The sequence below is a fragment of the Misgurnus anguillicaudatus genome, chromosome 3 (genome assembly GCF_027580225.2).
Source record: "Misgurnus anguillicaudatus chromosome 3, ASM2758022v2, whole genome shotgun sequence".
Classification (NCBI taxonomy): domain Eukaryota; kingdom Metazoa; phylum Chordata; class Actinopteri; order Cypriniformes; family Cobitidae; genus Misgurnus; species Misgurnus anguillicaudatus.
In genome coordinates this window covers 29,973,170-29,990,453 of record NC_073339.2, presented here as the reverse complement: position 1 = coordinate 29,990,453, position 17,284 = coordinate 29,973,170, and the positions used below count along the sequence as shown (strand labels likewise).

The 17,284-nt window shown below is 38.9% G+C and overlaps 1 protein-coding gene across 6 annotated transcripts in view; it reads right to left on the bottom strand.

Annotated features, from left to right (window-relative positions):
- Positions 1-577: 577 nt before the first annotated feature.
- LOC129444633 (multiple PDZ domain protein) overlaps positions 578-17,284 on the bottom strand; it is a 60,520-nt gene continuing 43,813 nt past the window's right edge. For 5 of the 6 annotated variants that reach the window (XM_055205399.2, XM_055205404.2, XM_055205400.2 and 2 more), the window contains 22 exons: positions 16,954-17,193; positions 16,700-16,877; positions 16,436-16,534; positions 16,286-16,351; positions 16,136-16,204; positions 14,844-15,000; positions 14,311-14,519; positions 11,549-11,640; positions 11,077-11,122; positions 10,671-10,751; positions 10,023-10,394; positions 8,058-8,141; positions 7,543-7,766; positions 7,313-7,460; positions 7,100-7,171; positions 6,808-6,856; positions 6,673-6,716; positions 3,831-3,941; positions 3,589-3,693; positions 1,757-1,860; positions 907-1,030; positions 578-814 (listed from right to left, as the gene is read on the bottom strand). In XM_055205399.2, the coding sequence (XP_055061374.2) occupies positions 650-814; positions 907-1,030; positions 1,757-1,860; positions 3,589-3,693; positions 3,831-3,941; positions 6,673-6,716; positions 6,808-6,856; positions 7,100-7,171; positions 7,313-7,460; positions 7,543-7,766; positions 8,058-8,141; positions 10,023-10,394; positions 10,671-10,751; positions 11,077-11,122; positions 11,549-11,640; positions 14,311-14,519; positions 14,844-15,000; positions 16,136-16,204; positions 16,286-16,351; positions 16,436-16,534; positions 16,700-16,877; positions 16,954-17,193 (2,839 nt within the window). In that variant the 3' untranslated portion in view covers positions 578-649. The remainder of the gene's footprint in view (positions 815-906; positions 1,031-1,756; positions 1,861-3,588; positions 3,694-3,830; positions 3,942-6,672; positions 6,717-6,807; positions 6,857-7,099; positions 7,172-7,312; positions 7,461-7,542; positions 7,767-8,057; positions 8,142-10,022; positions 10,395-10,670; positions 10,752-11,076; positions 11,123-11,548; positions 11,641-14,310; positions 14,520-14,843; positions 15,001-16,135; positions 16,205-16,285; positions 16,352-16,435; positions 16,535-16,699; positions 16,878-16,953; positions 17,194-17,284) is intronic. The other variant, XM_055205403.2, reaches the window with a different exon arrangement.

Here is a 17,284-nt window from a genome sequence, read left to right as displayed (position 1 = left end):
CAAAATAATAACACCTAACTGATCTGAAATTATTGACCTTTTTTGCCTCCAAAACACGATTTATTTTCGTGATGGTTGCTTTGAGCACAACAAATATCAGATAAAGTGAGTCGTACTGTTTCTATCCACTCTTTAACTTTAATATTTGGTATGTCCACCTTTTGTAGAAATTATAGTGTCAGAACTTCATTAGTAGCCTAATGTTATCCCATACCTTCAGTAACTCAAGCCAAATACTTTCCTTTGAATGTACAAGTGCAGTTTATTTTCCAACTCACCCCAAATTTGCTTAATGGGGTTGAGGTCCAGACTTTGAGGGGGCCAGTAAGGAAAATGACCTAAATATAGATTTAGGTAATTTTCCTTACTTCATCCCATCGGATATTTATTGTGCTCCGAGCAGGCATCATTATGAAAAGTAATATTTTCAGATATGCGAGGTGTTTTAATTATTTTGGCCACCACTGTGTATGTTTCAATAACAGAGGATCACAGTTTAGCACTATTGTCTATTGGCTTCTCCCACTTTACATTCTACATTTAGTGTCAGAAAAGACTTCACGTTTGGAGTCTGTCATCAGTTTTTGTGAGGTTTATGACAAGTCATCTCAGTAGTGAGGATCGTTGAAACATCTTCTGTGTGTGTTTATCAGCATGTTGGTGGTCTGTTTGAAAGTATTTGTAGAGTAACCGGTCCGCTGGTCTGTCTCAAGATCTCAACAGCTTCTGCATGAGTGACACCCTCCAGACTCTGCCCATTCACTGCCAGCAGCTGATCGCCCCGACGGAGACGCCCGTCATCCACTGCGGCTCCCTGTGTAAGATAACATCAACAGAGTTAGTAAACTCACTAAACTTTATAATTCCCTTTTGAGTTTGTTGAGTTGTGTCGGTTTCCCACTATACCTTTGGGAAAACGTTCTTGACATAGATGGGCAAGTCGCCATGGGAACTGCCGAATCCTCCTACAATACTGAAGCCGAGTCCAGCAGAGCCACGTTCAAGAGTGATAGTTTGAAACTGAGGAAAACTTACAAGAGATATAATAATAATAATGTCAGACAGGACTCGTTTCTTAGTCCAGTTGAAAAAGTGAATAAAATAGCAAGCTTGGCACTTCTGTTGAACTGATCTTAAAATAATCCTGGTGCCCTGAAGGGCCCTTTCAGGCCTTTATCAGGACTCCAGTGTGTGGGATTTTGCTGACTTTACAGTCGAATGGTTTCTATATGGCTGCAGACAAACTCAGAGACATTTGAAAATTGTTTTTGTGCACTGAAGAAGAAATTGTGATGAAACCAGTAATGATGCATAAATCCCAGATGTTACCACGGCAGGACAACAAGGAATATTGTCTAGGACCCATTACAGTCCTCTGGGGTATGTCTATGTTAAAGCCCACCAAAAAAAGAGAGAGGCACAAATAAAAATTGGTCTCAAGGCCCAGTGAAAGTTTGTACAGCCCTAAATGATATAAATGATAATTGGAACATATTTAATTACTCATCATCATTATCATGTGCTTCATACATATACTTTATCACTCTACTAAAAATTATTTAAAAAAGGCCATTAGGCAATATTAAGAACCATTTAAACTTCACAAAAAACTATCAAAGTCATCAGAACCTAATAATACATTTAGTAATACATTGCAAAACAACACCATTTACACTATAATACATGCGAGAATCCACTTCAGTGCAGTGTGAAATTAATATTGCTTAGCTATATAGATTATATAAATGTGAATTACCTATGGGGTTTGTTTTTGAGATTTTCCCAGAGTCCAGGCGAGGAAGGAAATAAGGATGATTGATCTTTGAAGCTTCCTCCAGTCACACAGCTGCTCTGCATCACCTTCACTCAAACACACACACACACACATAGTGCGAAGGTCGATAACAGGTGAGATGTGAGGAATAACCGAACATTGGTTGTGTGTTGCGTTGATATACAGTGAGGAAAAAAAGTATTTGAACATCCTGCTATTTTGCAAGTTCTCCCACTCAGAAACCACGGAGGGGTCTGAAACCGCCATCGCAGGTGCATGTCCACCGTGAGAGACACAATCCAAAAAAAATCCAGAAATCACAATGTATGACCCTTCAACCATTCATTGTACGATACAGCTGCAAATAAGTATTTGAACACCTGTCTATCAGCTAGAATTCTGACCCTCAAAAACCTGTTAGTCTGCCTTTAAAATGTCCACCTCCACTCCATTTATTATCCTAAATTAGATGCATCTGTTTGAGGTCGTTAGCTACATAAAGACACCTGTCCACTCCATACAATCAGTAAGAATCCAACATATGAACATGGCCAAGACCAAAGAGCTGTCCAAAGACATTTGAGACAAAATTGTACACCTCCACAAGGCTGAGGGCTACAGGGAAATTGCCAAGCAGCTTGGTGAAAAAAGGTCCACTGTTGGAGCAATCATTAGAAAATGGAAGAAGCTAAACATGACTGTCAATCTCCCTCGGACTGGGGCTCCATGCAAGATCTCACCTCGTGGGGTCTCAATGATCCTAAGAAAGGTGAGAAATCAGCCCAGAACTACCCAGGAGGAGCTGGTCAATGACCGGAAACAAGTTGGGACCACCGTTTCCAAGGTTACTGTTGTTAATACACTAAGACATCATGGTTTGAAATCATGCATGGGACGTAAGGTTCCCCTGCTTAAACCAGCACATGTCCAGGCCCGTCTTAAGTTTGCCAATGACCGTTTGGATGATCCAGAGGAGTCATGGGAGAAAGTCATGTGGTCAGATGAGACCAAAATAGAACTTTTTGGTCATAATTCCACTAATCGTGTTTGGAGGAAGAAGAATGATGAGTAGCATCCCAAGAACACCATCCCTACTGTGAAGCATGGGGGTGGTAGCATTATGCTTTGGGGGTGTTTTTCTGCACATGGGACAGGGCGACTGCACTGTATTAAGGCGAGGATTACCGGGGCCATATATTGTGAGATTTTGGGGAACAACCTCCTTCCCTCAGTTACAGCATTGAAGATGGGTCGAGGCTGGGTCTTCCAACATGACAACGACATGAAGCACACAGCAAGGATAACCAATGAGTGGCTCTTTCAGAAGCATATCAAGGTTCTGGCGTGGCCTAGCCAGTCTCCAGACCTAAACCAAATAGAGAATCTTTGAAGAGAGCTCAAACTTTGTGTTTTTCAGCGACAGGCCAGAAATCTGACTGATCTAGAGAAGATCTGTGTGGAGGAGTGTGCCAAAATCCCTCCTGCAGTGTGTGCAAACCTGGTGAAAAACTACAGGAAATGTTTGACCTCTGTAATTGAAAATAAAGGCTACTGTACCAAATATTAACATTGACTTTCTCGGGTGTTCAAATACTTATTTGCAGCTGTATCATACAAATAAATAGTTAAAAAACCATACATTGTGATTTCTGGATATTTTTTTAGATTATGTCTCTTAAAGTGGACATGCACCTACGATGACAATTTCAGACCCCTCCATGATTTCTAAGTGGGAGAACTTGTAAAATAGCAGGGTGTTCAAATACTTATTTTCCTCACTGTAATTATTAATACCATTTGATGAAGAAACACACCTGCAGTGTGACGGTCCCACTGCTGTTTCTCAGAAGGGATTTTGCTTCAGCAACTGAGAGATTTTCTGTCGATGTACCATTAATGCTGATCAGACTGGCGCCGAGCTGAAAATCAATTCAGAGTTAATTGATGGAAAGGAGAGGTGTGTAGTTAGAAGCTCTCTCTCTCTCTCTCTGTCTCTCTCTGTCTCTCTCTCTCTCTCTCTGTCTCTCTCTGTCTCTCTCTCTCTCTCTCTCTCTACCTGCAGGAGTCCTGACTGTGCTGCAGGTGTGGTAGGGTCCAGGTTGGAGATGTAAATGGTTGTGTGTCCCTGTGTGCCTCGCATTCCCAACTCCACAGAATCACACTCATGCTGGGACAAAATCACACCAACTTTACTGTTTTTATCAACTTTGTACAGTTGCCAAAGCAGCAAGCCTCTAGTAACTGTGATCGAAGCAGGGTTATGCTAAACTGAGAATGTCTTTAAAATTCCACTTTAGTCCGACTGGTGACTTCTCTTCGAATGGGCACGAATTTAAAATATGTGTTTGGTGCATCATGTGAACCATGAGCATTATGCGTCTTATCAAAATCTGTGCCTGCTGCACACACCTCGAAAGAGTTTATGATAAAAGAGACGCTCATGTTCACAAAATACTCGCAAGACACTATCTTAAAGGTCACGTTCTTTCTGATCCCATTTTTTAAACCCAGTTAGTGTGTAATATTGCTATAATAGCATAAATAATACCTGTAAAATGATAAATCTCAAAGTTCACTGCCAGGCGAAATATTTTCTTTAACAGAATTCGCCTTTCAAAGCCTACAGCGAACGGCCGGTTTGGACTACAGCCCTCTACTTCCTGCTTTAATGACGTCAGTAGAACAGTTTTTTGACTAAACTCCGCCCACAGGAATATGTCAGCCATCAGCTAAGCTAACGGCAAGCTAAGATGCTATCGAATTACAACACACTAAACGAACTACACAATCAGAACTTAATACGTATTTCTGAAGGAGGGACTTCATACAACAAGGAAGACATCAGCACGTTTTTAGGACAGTTAAACCGGCGCTACACAGATAAGTCAATTGTGTGAAAAGTACTACATTTATTGTGCACTGTAAACACAGCCAAAGCTTCAAAAACACAGAATGAACGGGACCTTTAACACTAAACTCTGATTACACATGAGATTAAGCAAGTATCTGGCAAACGCAAGCGTTTCTCTTTTATCATAAACCCCTTCGAAGCGTGGCCCCTGCAGCAGGCTCCTATATTGACATGTCGCGTGATGCACATAAGTTTACATGATGCGCCATACACATATTTTGACATGGTGAGCCACACACATGACGGGCTAAATACATGTTGTGACAAGCTTCGCATCGTGCGCCCTCAAAAAAGAAGTCACCGGCCACCACTGGTAGAAAACATAAATTGAGTTAAAATTTAAGGAAGCAAGATTAACATTTTTATTTAAATTAATAAAAAATTTTGACAGTATGATGTGTTCACACATCATACACTCTCAGAATAAAGGTACAAAGAGGTCTCTGGGACAGGACCCTTCAAAAAGGTCCAAATATGTGCCATGTAGGTATAGATGTGTATACATTTGGTACCTGTATATGTACATCTGAAGTACATATATTTTGTTTTGCAAAATGGCTATGACCTATTTTATTTACTTGAAATGGAAGGTACAAATTGCTTTACAATATAGTAAATTAAATTTTTCTAATGACATTTCAATACTTTTTATAAGCTGCTTTAAAATTATGTTCATATGGAAAAGCGCTTTGGAAATAAAATTGTATTTTTTTAACTGCAGTGCTGTTTGTAATTTTATTTAGCTACCGGTATGTTAGTTTTTCATGCCATTAAAGCATCTATGGCCATATTCATGGTGAGAACTGGTTAATCCACACACAAGTTGATCAATACACACGTTGGGGTGGAGCAATTTGGTATCTGCAATTCTCCTAACATTTTTGGCCTGTGGGAGGAAACCGGAGTAAACCACGCTGACACAGGGAGAACATGCAAACTCCTCACAGAAAGGCCATCTGACCTAGGGGGTCTTGAACCGGGGTCCTTCTTGCTGTGAGGTACCAACTGAGCCACTGTGCCACCCCTTTTGAGTGTTTTCAATTGTATTTAGTAACTAAATATTGTACATTAATTAACAGTTAATAAACAAGCATAAATGGTGAAAATGATTGCTGTAACTATTCAGATTTTCTAACTTGTGTTATGTTGGACCGTGTTAAAGGAAAACACCACCGTTTTTCAATATTTTACAATGTTCTTACCTCAACTTAGACTAATTAATACATACCTATCTTTTTTCAATGCGTGCACATAATCTTGTACAGTGCACTGTGAATGTGCTAGCATTTAGCCCAGCCCCATCCATTCCCTAGGATCCAAACAGGGATGAATTTAGAAGACACCAAACATTTCCATGTTTTCCCTATTTAAAGACTGTAACATGAGGAGCTACACAAGTAGGCCTAAGTATGCTGGCACAAAATAAAACGTGGCGATTTTTTAAGTTGATAAAAATGAGAACTATATTGTATGGCGGAAGAGCACTTAAGTTTGCAGCACTTCGACCTTGGCGTGCAGTAACATCATCACTATTGACTACTCCCCCTCTCGCTCAAAATCCGTCAATATTACTGCGCCTGAAGTCGAAGTGCTGGAAACAATATAGTTCTCATTTTTTTATCCGCTTAAAAAATGTCCACGTTTTGTTTTGCGCCACCATACTTACTCGTGTAACTACTCATGTAACAGTCTTTAAATATGGAAAACATGGAAGTGTTTGGTGGCTTCTAAATTTATCCCTGTTTGGATCCTAAGGAATGAATGGGGCAAGGCTAAATGCTAACACATTCACGACGCGCTGTACAAAGATTAAGTGCATGCATTGAATAAAAATAGGTATGTATTAATTCATCCAAGTTGAGGTAAGAACATAGTAAAATATTGAAAAATGGTGGTGTTTTACTTTAAATTAGTAAATTCCACTTCCCATACTCGTGAATTAAAATGGAGGCAACCCTGGTTTAAATGCACAAAGAATCAAACTAACCTTCTGAACAGTGACAGTTCGGATGTCCACGTTTCCATCGGCAGCTGTACAAAAAGATGAAAGCATTGATTAACTGATTGTACTGATGAATAAAACTCAATAGAATGAATGATGTGATGAGTCAGGTGGTCTTACAGTCATTTGTGCTGAGCGATGAGAGATGAGGTACGTCCGCCTCACCCAGCTGCCAAAACACACAGCAGATTTAACAGACTATATTGCAGAAGATGAGTTTGCAACCATGTCAAACCCTTACCAACATTAATATTTTTTGTTATTGTATATATATAACCAAGTTATAACTAACACGTCTGAGACAGTTTTATTTCAAATATTTCTTAAAATACAATACAAGAATATAACTTTAAGTTTAAAAGGTACTTTATAACAGAAATGACCCAACCATTATATTGTATAGCCCGTTTACCTGGTTTCCATATGTGTAGTGTGGTAAAGCTTTAAAACGTGCCACTTCCAACAGCACAGGCCCACTACAGCTCTACAACACACAGGCACAGGCTATAATCACTCTGTTTGCAATTATAAAGCAAATTACATTCATTATTAATTATAAAGGATTTTTTTTCAGGAAATTGAATTAATTGTTTTATTCCTAAGAGGCACGTGTACGAGAGCGCACCTGCAGTAGCGTGCCAGCATATTCCTGCGATGCCGCTCGGATGTCGTCCCCATTCACAGACAAAATCTGGTCACCTAGCAACAGTCTCCCATCCAGGTCCGCCACCCCTCCCCTTGTTATCTCCGACACAAAGATCCCTGTGTCGTTTCTGCAAGATGTGCACAAAAACAATCTGTGTGTGAATTCAAATCAGTCATCTGACAGGGTGCAGATCTTTCACTTATACCCACCTTTTACCCACAATGTTAAACCCCAGACCCTGTCCTGGTTTTAAGGTCAGGTTGACACTAAAGAGATCCCACATGTCCTCGGGTGCGTGGTTCTGAATGTGGTCGTGCTGGTGTGTGTCTGTGACCTGATCTCTGTATATACACAATCGCACACGCTGAGGGCTCAATCGCAGGACGCTCAAGGCCTCTTCGTGAGTGGCCATTCTCAGATCAATGCCGTTTACCTTGAAGAGAGAACCATGATTGTATTCAAGAGCCATTTGAAGAACCTTGGAACTGAATATGAAACATTTCTGTATTTAATTAAATTTGGCTCTATTCAGTCTGTACAATCTATACCTCCTCTCTGATGATTCCTCTTTTCATCATCGTAACCATTAACATACTGTATTGTTCCTGTATGCAGTTGAATGTACTCTTGTTGGTTCAATGCAAATTCTTTTTGAAATGACTGTCAATCACGCTGCTTTACAGGTATTTTCAGGTTTTACAGGTATTTTCAATCACGCATTTACCTCCAGAATATGATCTCCTGCCCACAACCGACCATCTCTATGTGCTGCCCCACCATTATTCACTTCATGAATCACTATTACACCCTTAGAAAAAGAAAAGAAAGAAAGAAAGAAAGAAAGAAAGAATATGGTCTGTATTTTTCCATCTTGATTTCTAACATGACTTTAGACCATAAATATATTACCAGTAGAGCATAAACCCTTACACAATGAACTGTATTGTTTTTATAACCTTATGCTGCATTTACACCAACCGCGTTTGAGGCGTCAAAATCAAGTCTTTGCCGCTTGAACAGTTTGAATGCATTCGCGCGTCTACTTCGCTCTAGCAAGCATTTGACGAGTGTCAGAGGCGAAATCCGCTTCTTGTGGGAGGGGCAAGTGCTATGCAGTTGTCTGTTTGCAAGATGGCTGATGTTGATTATGGATTTATCGAGAGAGTTACCAGTTTGTATTTGGTCTATAGGGGGAAACTAAACGTCGCGGGTTGATAAACCTCACGTGACTCAAAAGTGAAATGTGTATTTACAACTTACCAGGTTGCCCAATGTCCTCACTGACACTCTTCCAAGTGAAGTCCTTTTTATTCCTGTCTCTATAGAAATAAGAACTTGTGTCGTATAGCTCCGGGTGACTGCTCACTTGAATAAGTGACTCCGGGCGGGGCTGCCGCCACAGCAGCAAGCAGGCTCCTGATTGGTTAACGCGGCGCAAAGTCTGCCAAAGTTCAACTATTTCAACGCAAAATGCACAAAAAACACCATTCTTGCGTACCGCGACGGACACTCAATTTGCGTCATTTGCGCCGCGAGACCTCCAGACGCGCGTCAATGCGTCTTCACATTGACTTAACATTGAAAACACTCGCGCTTGACACCTCTACCGCGGCTGGTGTAAACGCAGCATAATAAAATGAGACGTTTTTATCTGCATATGCCGCAGGTCGTGGAAGTCACTATTTCGTCACGTTTCTACAGTAGCCCTACACTTACAAACTGAGAATGTTTTGTCACTACGAAGTCTCAGACGATGAGGTGTCTGTCCTGTGAGAGCAACAGTAGCTTCTCTATGCATTTCAAAAAGGAGGGACTATCCCTTTAAGATACTATTGATAACATTGTAGTGGCATTTACTATTTAGTTTTGCATAATCTTCAGTTTGCTGATGTTGTATAGCCACTCTAGCCTGGGTTTCCCATGCTGCCTTGCGCGCAAATTTATTCATGCTGCAAGTCTAGCATTGACACCATGGGCCAATTGTTCCCCTGAAATAGGGAACCAATCACAGAACGGGGAGGGGGCAGCAAGATGATGGCGAAGTCTATGCGACACACCGAAGAAATTTTGTTTATCCAACACGGCAGCAGACGCAAAGTTACTTTTCAATGCAGCCTTAGATAGTGTTCTAAGAAGTTTTGAACGCAACTTTATTAAAAAAGCAACTTTTGGCGTTAAACAATTTCATATCCAAGAAGGATGTTTGAATATGGCAAGACATGTTAGCCACAGAGTTTTATAGGACCAACCTGTCGTCGACGATGTCCATTTAACTTATAAATGGTATGTGGTATTTATTAATATCATATTGTCATTATGTCTGTACTGTGGTTGTCACAGTGCCACTAGTTGTGTTGCTTTTCAATATCAATATACAGCTACCGGTTTAGTTATATAGCTTTCAGCTGTGTGCAAACGTACCCGATAAAAGTTGTTGACCCTTGAGTTTATGTCGCTCTACATACGTCATCTGGTATAATTGAGACGATTGGCTATGTGCTACGTACAGACGCATTTGATAGACATTCATAGCTCCCAATAAACGTCTCTGGGCATTCGTAAACCACGCCTCAAATACGAGAAAATTTGCATGTGGTTCCCAGACCATGTCTCATTCTCTATGAGACTGGTCTTGTGTTAGCCAGGCTATAGCCACTCAGATATACATTGTTTCTTCATTATCACTCACCAGCACTGTGTTGCAGCCTCCTACTATGCTGAGGCCAAGCCCCGTGTGGCCCTTACAGATATCTATGGTATTTATGCAGCCAGGTATGATGGGACATGTAAGAGGGTCCGAGCTCACAGAACACTGGGCCAGGAAGGAAGTGCTATGGGATGGAACGCGAGAGCTCTGATTGGCTGTGCAGCCGCATGATCTGCTCTCATCAACTGATGGGCTGTCAGATGACAGAGGGGAGCAGCAGCTGGAGGGTGTGTGACCGGCAGGATGACAGGAAGGCTTGTGATTGGACGTGGCATTGATTGGAGCAGGAAAACCAACGTTGAGCTTCACTGAGGAGCTAGACTTTAGTTTATCCTCTTCTGTGATCTTTTCATCCTAATGACGAACACAAAGACAAAAAAGAGGCAGGCATATATGTGACCCTGTCTGTGACATTCAGACTAAAGTATTAGAACCTAATAATGAGATCAGTTTGATTTCACCCACTGATTTTTGACATAGCCTTACTCAGTCAATATTAAAGATATAAAGATTATATTTGACAGAATGTTCTTTCATTATGTAGGGTATAGAAAACAATAAAGCACAAAATATTACTTTAGCTGGGTCTTCATGTGCCATGTTTCATGCTTTGTGTCATTTATGTGTTACCTGTGGTATAATTAAATGATGACCTTCTTTGGACACGCTGGTATCAACACCAGGCGAAGAATTAACAGGACAGCTGGCCATCTAAATACACCAAACATAAGTTACACTTGAGAGACTATAAATGACAGACGTCAGGTAATGCAGACATGGGGTAAATGAAAATAAATTGAAAATCATTCTTTTTTCATAAAATTGAAAATCCTTCAATTATTAATGAACTTGTCAGAAGCATGCAGCTATGCAAATATATTGTAATACATTCTAATGAACTTGCTTTTATCCTGACAGTGATTTGATTTGTTGATCAAGCATAGTTACATAATTATCATGTTAAAAGTCCTCTATACAGTTTTTAGGAGGTGCGTTTTTCTTTGTTTGTTGGTATGTGTGTGTGCATATCCATTGCCTTCAATTCAGGTCCCGTTGCCATTTGTTTCATAGCTGCTTTATTCCTGATGGAAGAATTAAATATCAAAACCAACACATGCAATAATGTGTATACATATCAACATCCCCACATGTGAAAATGTGCTTGCAAAGTCAAAAGTGTTATGGTGTAATGTGAGATGCAATGCACAATGCAGCATTACAAAAAAAGGGTATAAATATATAAACAGTTCTGCTTTATACTAAACCGACTATAGAAGAGTCTGATATTTATTTATTACATATTTTTTTATATTAGCTTGGCTTGGTTTATGTATGTTAACATTTGAAACAATTCTAAAACATATCTACAAGTAAAATAAAATAAAATAAAACTGTTTTATCCATTGTGGTTAATCTTGCCCACAAAAAGGTTGGAGACCCCTGGTCTATAAAAATGCAAATGTGGAGGGCAGCTTGTGAATATCTACATTCACGCGTAACTGTTTCACCTGGTGAGAAGAACGCTGACTTTAGCTGGAGCACCGTTGATGATCGCTGTAGCATTCTGGTGACTGCGTCCATACAGCACCTGTCCATTTATCTGTAAAATATACACATATATGCTGTAGATCTTTGGTAAAAACACAGTGAAACATACATTTTGCACACTTTTCAAATAGAGCGGCACTAGACTGGGACCATAGCAGCACTAAGCTGCATCCCAGCTAACAATTGTACGTTATAAAAACGTTCCTATAACGTTTCACTTATTTTTTTTATTTTTTTTATTTTTTTAATTGTAATTTTCAGTTTCACAAAATGCATTCCAGAAAATTTTTCTTCAAAAAAAAAAAAGTTTCATTCTACCTCTATTTTTTTCTGCTGATAAACTCTTAAATATGGGTATTTTTAAAATAATTTTTTAGCAAAAAGCTGCATTTTTGTGAAGGAATTTTGTTAGAGATCAGATTCAGAACGATTATCAAAACATACACAGAGTTTAAAATTAGTAAAACAATTGCTTCAGTTTCTTTATAAATTGGGTAAGTGTGCCATCTAGTGCATAATCGTGGTATTACAGATTAACATAAAACCTCATCAGGAACACTTTTTAATGCAAATGTTTTCTCTTAATTGATGAAAGCTCGTCAATGGCGGGGAAAGAGTTAGCATTCTGGGGCCTCATTTATAAAATGCTGCGTAGAAACCATCTTACATTTGATCTTACAATAATTGTATCAAAAATGTGTATGTGTGAGTCATAAAACAAACGTATGCACAGAAAATGCGCGTACCACTTTCTTCAGATGTGAAATCTATAAATCGCAAATAATCTTGAACTTTATCTTTATCTTTAAACGATGGCTAATAGACCCTTTTACTGTTTGTTCACAATGATGACATGACAGCGTATGCGTTTAGGCATTTAGGCAACGGAAGTATCGTAAGAATCAACAGTGAAGCAACACAAACAGTAAGTTATTTTAAAATGTTGACTTTATCAACATTTTCAACAAAGCGACCAGATCCGTGTACTATAGTGGAGTGGATAGAAAACGTTAGCAGATGGCCAAAAATAAAGTTGCCAGATAAATATATACGTATGTTAGTATATTATATTAGTGCAATGAAACGCAACAACCAGACATTTTGATGTTGGGAAACTGTTTTAATAAACTTTCTGAGTTGCTACCACGTTAGAACCAATGGGGAATAACACCAGTTCTGTTGCCCAAATGCGTGCGCAGGCTATTTGATCACGTGAGCTGTAAAAGGGTCTATAGACCCCTTCAATGTTTGTAAACATCGAACGCCTAAGTTGGGTGCACGCGCAGCATGGGGTCAGAAAAATGGCGCGGCTAATAGAAACGGATTATAAATACAGGCTTTAATCTCACAGGGCTGATAAATGATGAATTACCTGAAATGAAGTGAGCACTACAAACACAATCCTCTTTGATCTTTGCATTGTCCCAATCTGCAGGTTTAATTGCTTACAACCACATAGGTCGCCTTTTTTTTTTTATGGATGAGATCCTGCAAGAATCCTGAAAAACTTAACTGCAGAGCTGATGCAATTTTCACAGCCCACGACACAACAAGTAGGTGAAAATAATCTTTGGATTCAACCGAACATAACGCAACTCAACTTGACAGAATGACTTTTCTGACCCCGACATGCGCAGTGCGAACCACGAACTCTCCTGTGACGTGAACCGTGAAGGGGTCTATTAATGTCATTGAAATATCAAATGAAATGTTTAAACCCTTTTTGAGCAGCAATCATGTCTAATATTTCAAAAACCTGCAGCAATCGGAGGAGCAAAAGTGCGTACGTCTGCTCATACCCTGATGTGGCGCAAAGCACTTTTCCACATCAAAGGGTTTATAAATATGGATATGCCATGGATTTTTGTGTACGCACACTTTACGATTAAAGGGATAGTTCATTTTAAAATGAAAATTCTTAGTGACCATTGACTTCCATGGTAGGAAAACAATATTTTGGAAGTATTGTTATAAATGATTGAGAAAATACTTTGATTAATGATGGTAAGCACACAGTTGATGGTACCTATTAAATTCCATCATATTTTTTATTCCTACTATGGAAGTCAATAATCTGCTGTGTGTTTACCATCATTTCTCAAAATATCTTTTTTTGTGTTCATCAGAAAAAAGAAATTCATACAGGTTTAAAACAACAAGAGGATGAGTAAATGATGACAGAATTTTCATTTTAAAGTGAAATATCCCTTTAAATCTGTCTGTACCCACGCTTTATAAATGAGGCCCCTGGAACATAAACATTTCCTGTTTTTTTAGACGTTGCATGAACGCAATCATTTGATTAAAACGTTTTTTTTTTTTTTTTTAGAAAGTTTCAGTCTATTGTTATATTAATGGTCTAAGAACATTATTTGATAACTTTAAGAGAACCTTTAGAACATTAGCCAAAGTTACGGGAACGTTCCTTGTTAATAACCGGGATAGTATAGCATGCATGCCAAAGCTGGTTTTATCCATCAGTTTATCATGAAAAGGGTTTGCTCTCTAATTAAACAGTAAACAACAAATATAACAATAATCTTTGTGCCTAAATTTGGCCATGTTGTTTAGTTACAGTTCACAAGTCTTATTTGAAAAACATCCTAACTCAAAATCCTATTTTGTCTGTGTAGTTACCATGGTGATTTCAATTAGAGCATTGAACTTGTGTACTCAAGACTTATGAGAGGTCTCTGTAATATGCATCTGCAAGAGTTCTCACCTCCAACAGTTCATCTCCAACTCTGATCCGACCATCTGCGGCAGCAGCTCCGTTTGGTTTAATCTCCGATACAAACACACTCATCCGTCCACGAGCGCTGTCTCTGCTTTCTGACAAACACACGCCGAGCCCAGAGCTCTGTGAGCCACAGTCCAGCTCCAACATGTGCAGCTCTCCCGGTAGACTGCCGTACCTCTGCAGCACGCGAGCTGCTCACATACACATGCAAACATATAGAAACATCCAGGATCACAACTTGTGTATAGATTAACTGGTTCTCGTCATGAATATAACCATAGATGCTAAAATAGGATTAGGAATAAATAAACATCCAATGTAAACACAACGTAAAGTATTGTTACCATAGTAAAACATCAAGAACTATAAATTCTTACACTATTCGAAACTAATCACAAAATAATTTGATTTTATAATAGTGAGATGGTGCTTTGTCAATTTTTTTTATCACAATAAACACTTGTTAAACACACACACACACACACACACACACACACACACACACACACACATACTCCAGTAAGTGTTCTGCTCGCGATCGCTCTGATGTGAAGTCTTCTCTGGCAGCGGTGGTCTCTCTGGAACCTTCAGCACTCCATCTGCTTCTGTGTCGAGATGCCTGGAGGCCACTTTCATTACGGGAGACTTCACCAACTTTCCCTCTTCAGTGCGCTACAAAAGCAACAGAAAGACTTTTTTAATTCTTTAGTAAAGATACAGTACTATGCAAAAGTCTTAGGCCACCATCACCAACTTTGTTGTTTTAGCAAAGTTTTAATGTCCATCCATATTTATTTTTCACTCTTTATTAAGATACACACAGAAAACACAGGAAATATGTACAAAAAATTAATTAAAAACAAAACAATTTTCAGAACGAAATGTCATTTTCAGGCATTTTAGTGTGACCTCTCTTAAAGGATTGGTCCATTTTCTTAAAAAAATCCAAATAATTTACTCACCACCATGTCATTCAAATTGTTGATGTATTTCTGTGTTCAGTCGAGAAGAAATTATGCTTTTTTGAGGAAAACATTCCAGGATTTTTCTCATTTTAATGGACTTTAATGGACCCCAACACTTAACACTTATAAGTGCATATTTTTTATTTTTCTTGCCAAAAATGACTATCATTTCGCTAGATAAGACCCTTATGCCTCGTTTGAGATCGTTTAGAGTTCTTTGAAACTGCAATTTTAAACTGCATTAAAACTGTAAAGTGTTGGGGTCCATTAAAGTCCATTAAAATGAGAAAAATCCTAGAATGTTTTCCTCAAAAAACATAATTTCTTCTTGACTGAACAAAGAGAGACATCAACATTTTGGATGACATGGTCGTGAGTAAATTACCAAGATTTTTTTTTAAGAAAATTGACTAATCCTTAAGTTGGCACGAAACACATCTTGAGCTTTTTTGAGGAGACTAAAAGTCCTAAAGTCATTCGATTAGAATTAAATTAGGATTTAATTTCATTTAGATTTAAGAGATCCTGCAGCCACCTGCTATTGCTGAAGTGGAAGGGGAGTTTACCCTAAAAACTTGACACAGCTTATACTTTTACACTGTTTTTAATACTACATACACATTTCCTGAAATTTTCTGTTTGTATTCTCATAAATAGACTGAGAAATAATTATATATGATCGCTATACAATTGCAAAAACAATAAATCTAATTCCAAAATACAATGAAATAAATTAATTTAATTTAAAAATAGAATGTTATTTATTATTAGCATTAACATGAATTGAATGTGTACAGTACAAAATATACATACAGATTATGACTAGTGACATCTTTACAGACCTTAAAGGGGGCGGGGCTGAAGGGGTTGGTTGGGGACAGGTGCAAGAGATTATTGGGTACCTCAAGTTCCTAAAGATGAGATATATATTTAATATTACTATGTAAATCACCATGCACAGAAGCACACACACACAAAATTAAAAAGCACACCTGATAACTCTGAGAATTAGATTTTGACAGATTGTCTTCCTCATGGCAGTTGACAGGGGTTGAAGGCTGGGTATGAAGAGGAAATTATATTTTATGTATATTATGAGACTCTGTGCATTGAGTATTGTTAAGTGTGTGCATGTGTGCTACCTGTGGACTCTGTACAAGCAGTTGTACTCTGTCTCCTGCTCGCCGAATTGCCTCAACGGCTTCTTCATGAGTTAAGTCACTCACATCAACACCTTCAACCTGCCTCCACAAATACCATACATTTGTTTCAGTGCATTTTGTAAATCTGCTACATATTTTTTTTAACAAATGTAATGTAGTTTTATAGTTTATCAAGTGGTGCATTGGTGTATTATGACCACTAGATGGCCACTAGCTATCATATATCATCAAAATCACACACACCTGAAGTATGCGGTCTCCTTCCTTCAGAACACTGCTGCTGGCTGCTGGACTGTCCTCGGCGATGTGTTTAATAAAGATGCCACGTCTCATTTCTCCATTGCTCAGACGGCTGCCCATGCCACGCCCCCCAACCACGCTGATCCCGAGACACGTCCCTCCTGCCCTGAATAACGTCACCCTGATTAAACAAACACAATGCATGAGTCACTGAACATAAATGTAAGTGTAGTACCTTTTTGGTCGATGTTTAATACCTTCTAGGTCGACTCCATGAGCTATGATCTTTTTCTTGAATCTCTTCTGCGTTTTTGTCTTTCATTTCTCTCTGTCCATTCGTTTGTACCGTTCCCACTTTTTGGTTTCCATCCTGTCTTTCACCGTTCTCCTTTATTCTTATTTGAGTTTGGTTATCTGTACTTTCATTCACTTCTGCAACGGTCTTTCCATTCACCTGTTTGCCATCCACCATACTCTGCTGTTCAGAAATGCATTCACTAACACAGACAAGTATAGTTTAGTGCATTAGAAACACCATCAGGACAAAACAAAAAACACACACAGAGAAAGAGTCTTAGCTTTACTTAC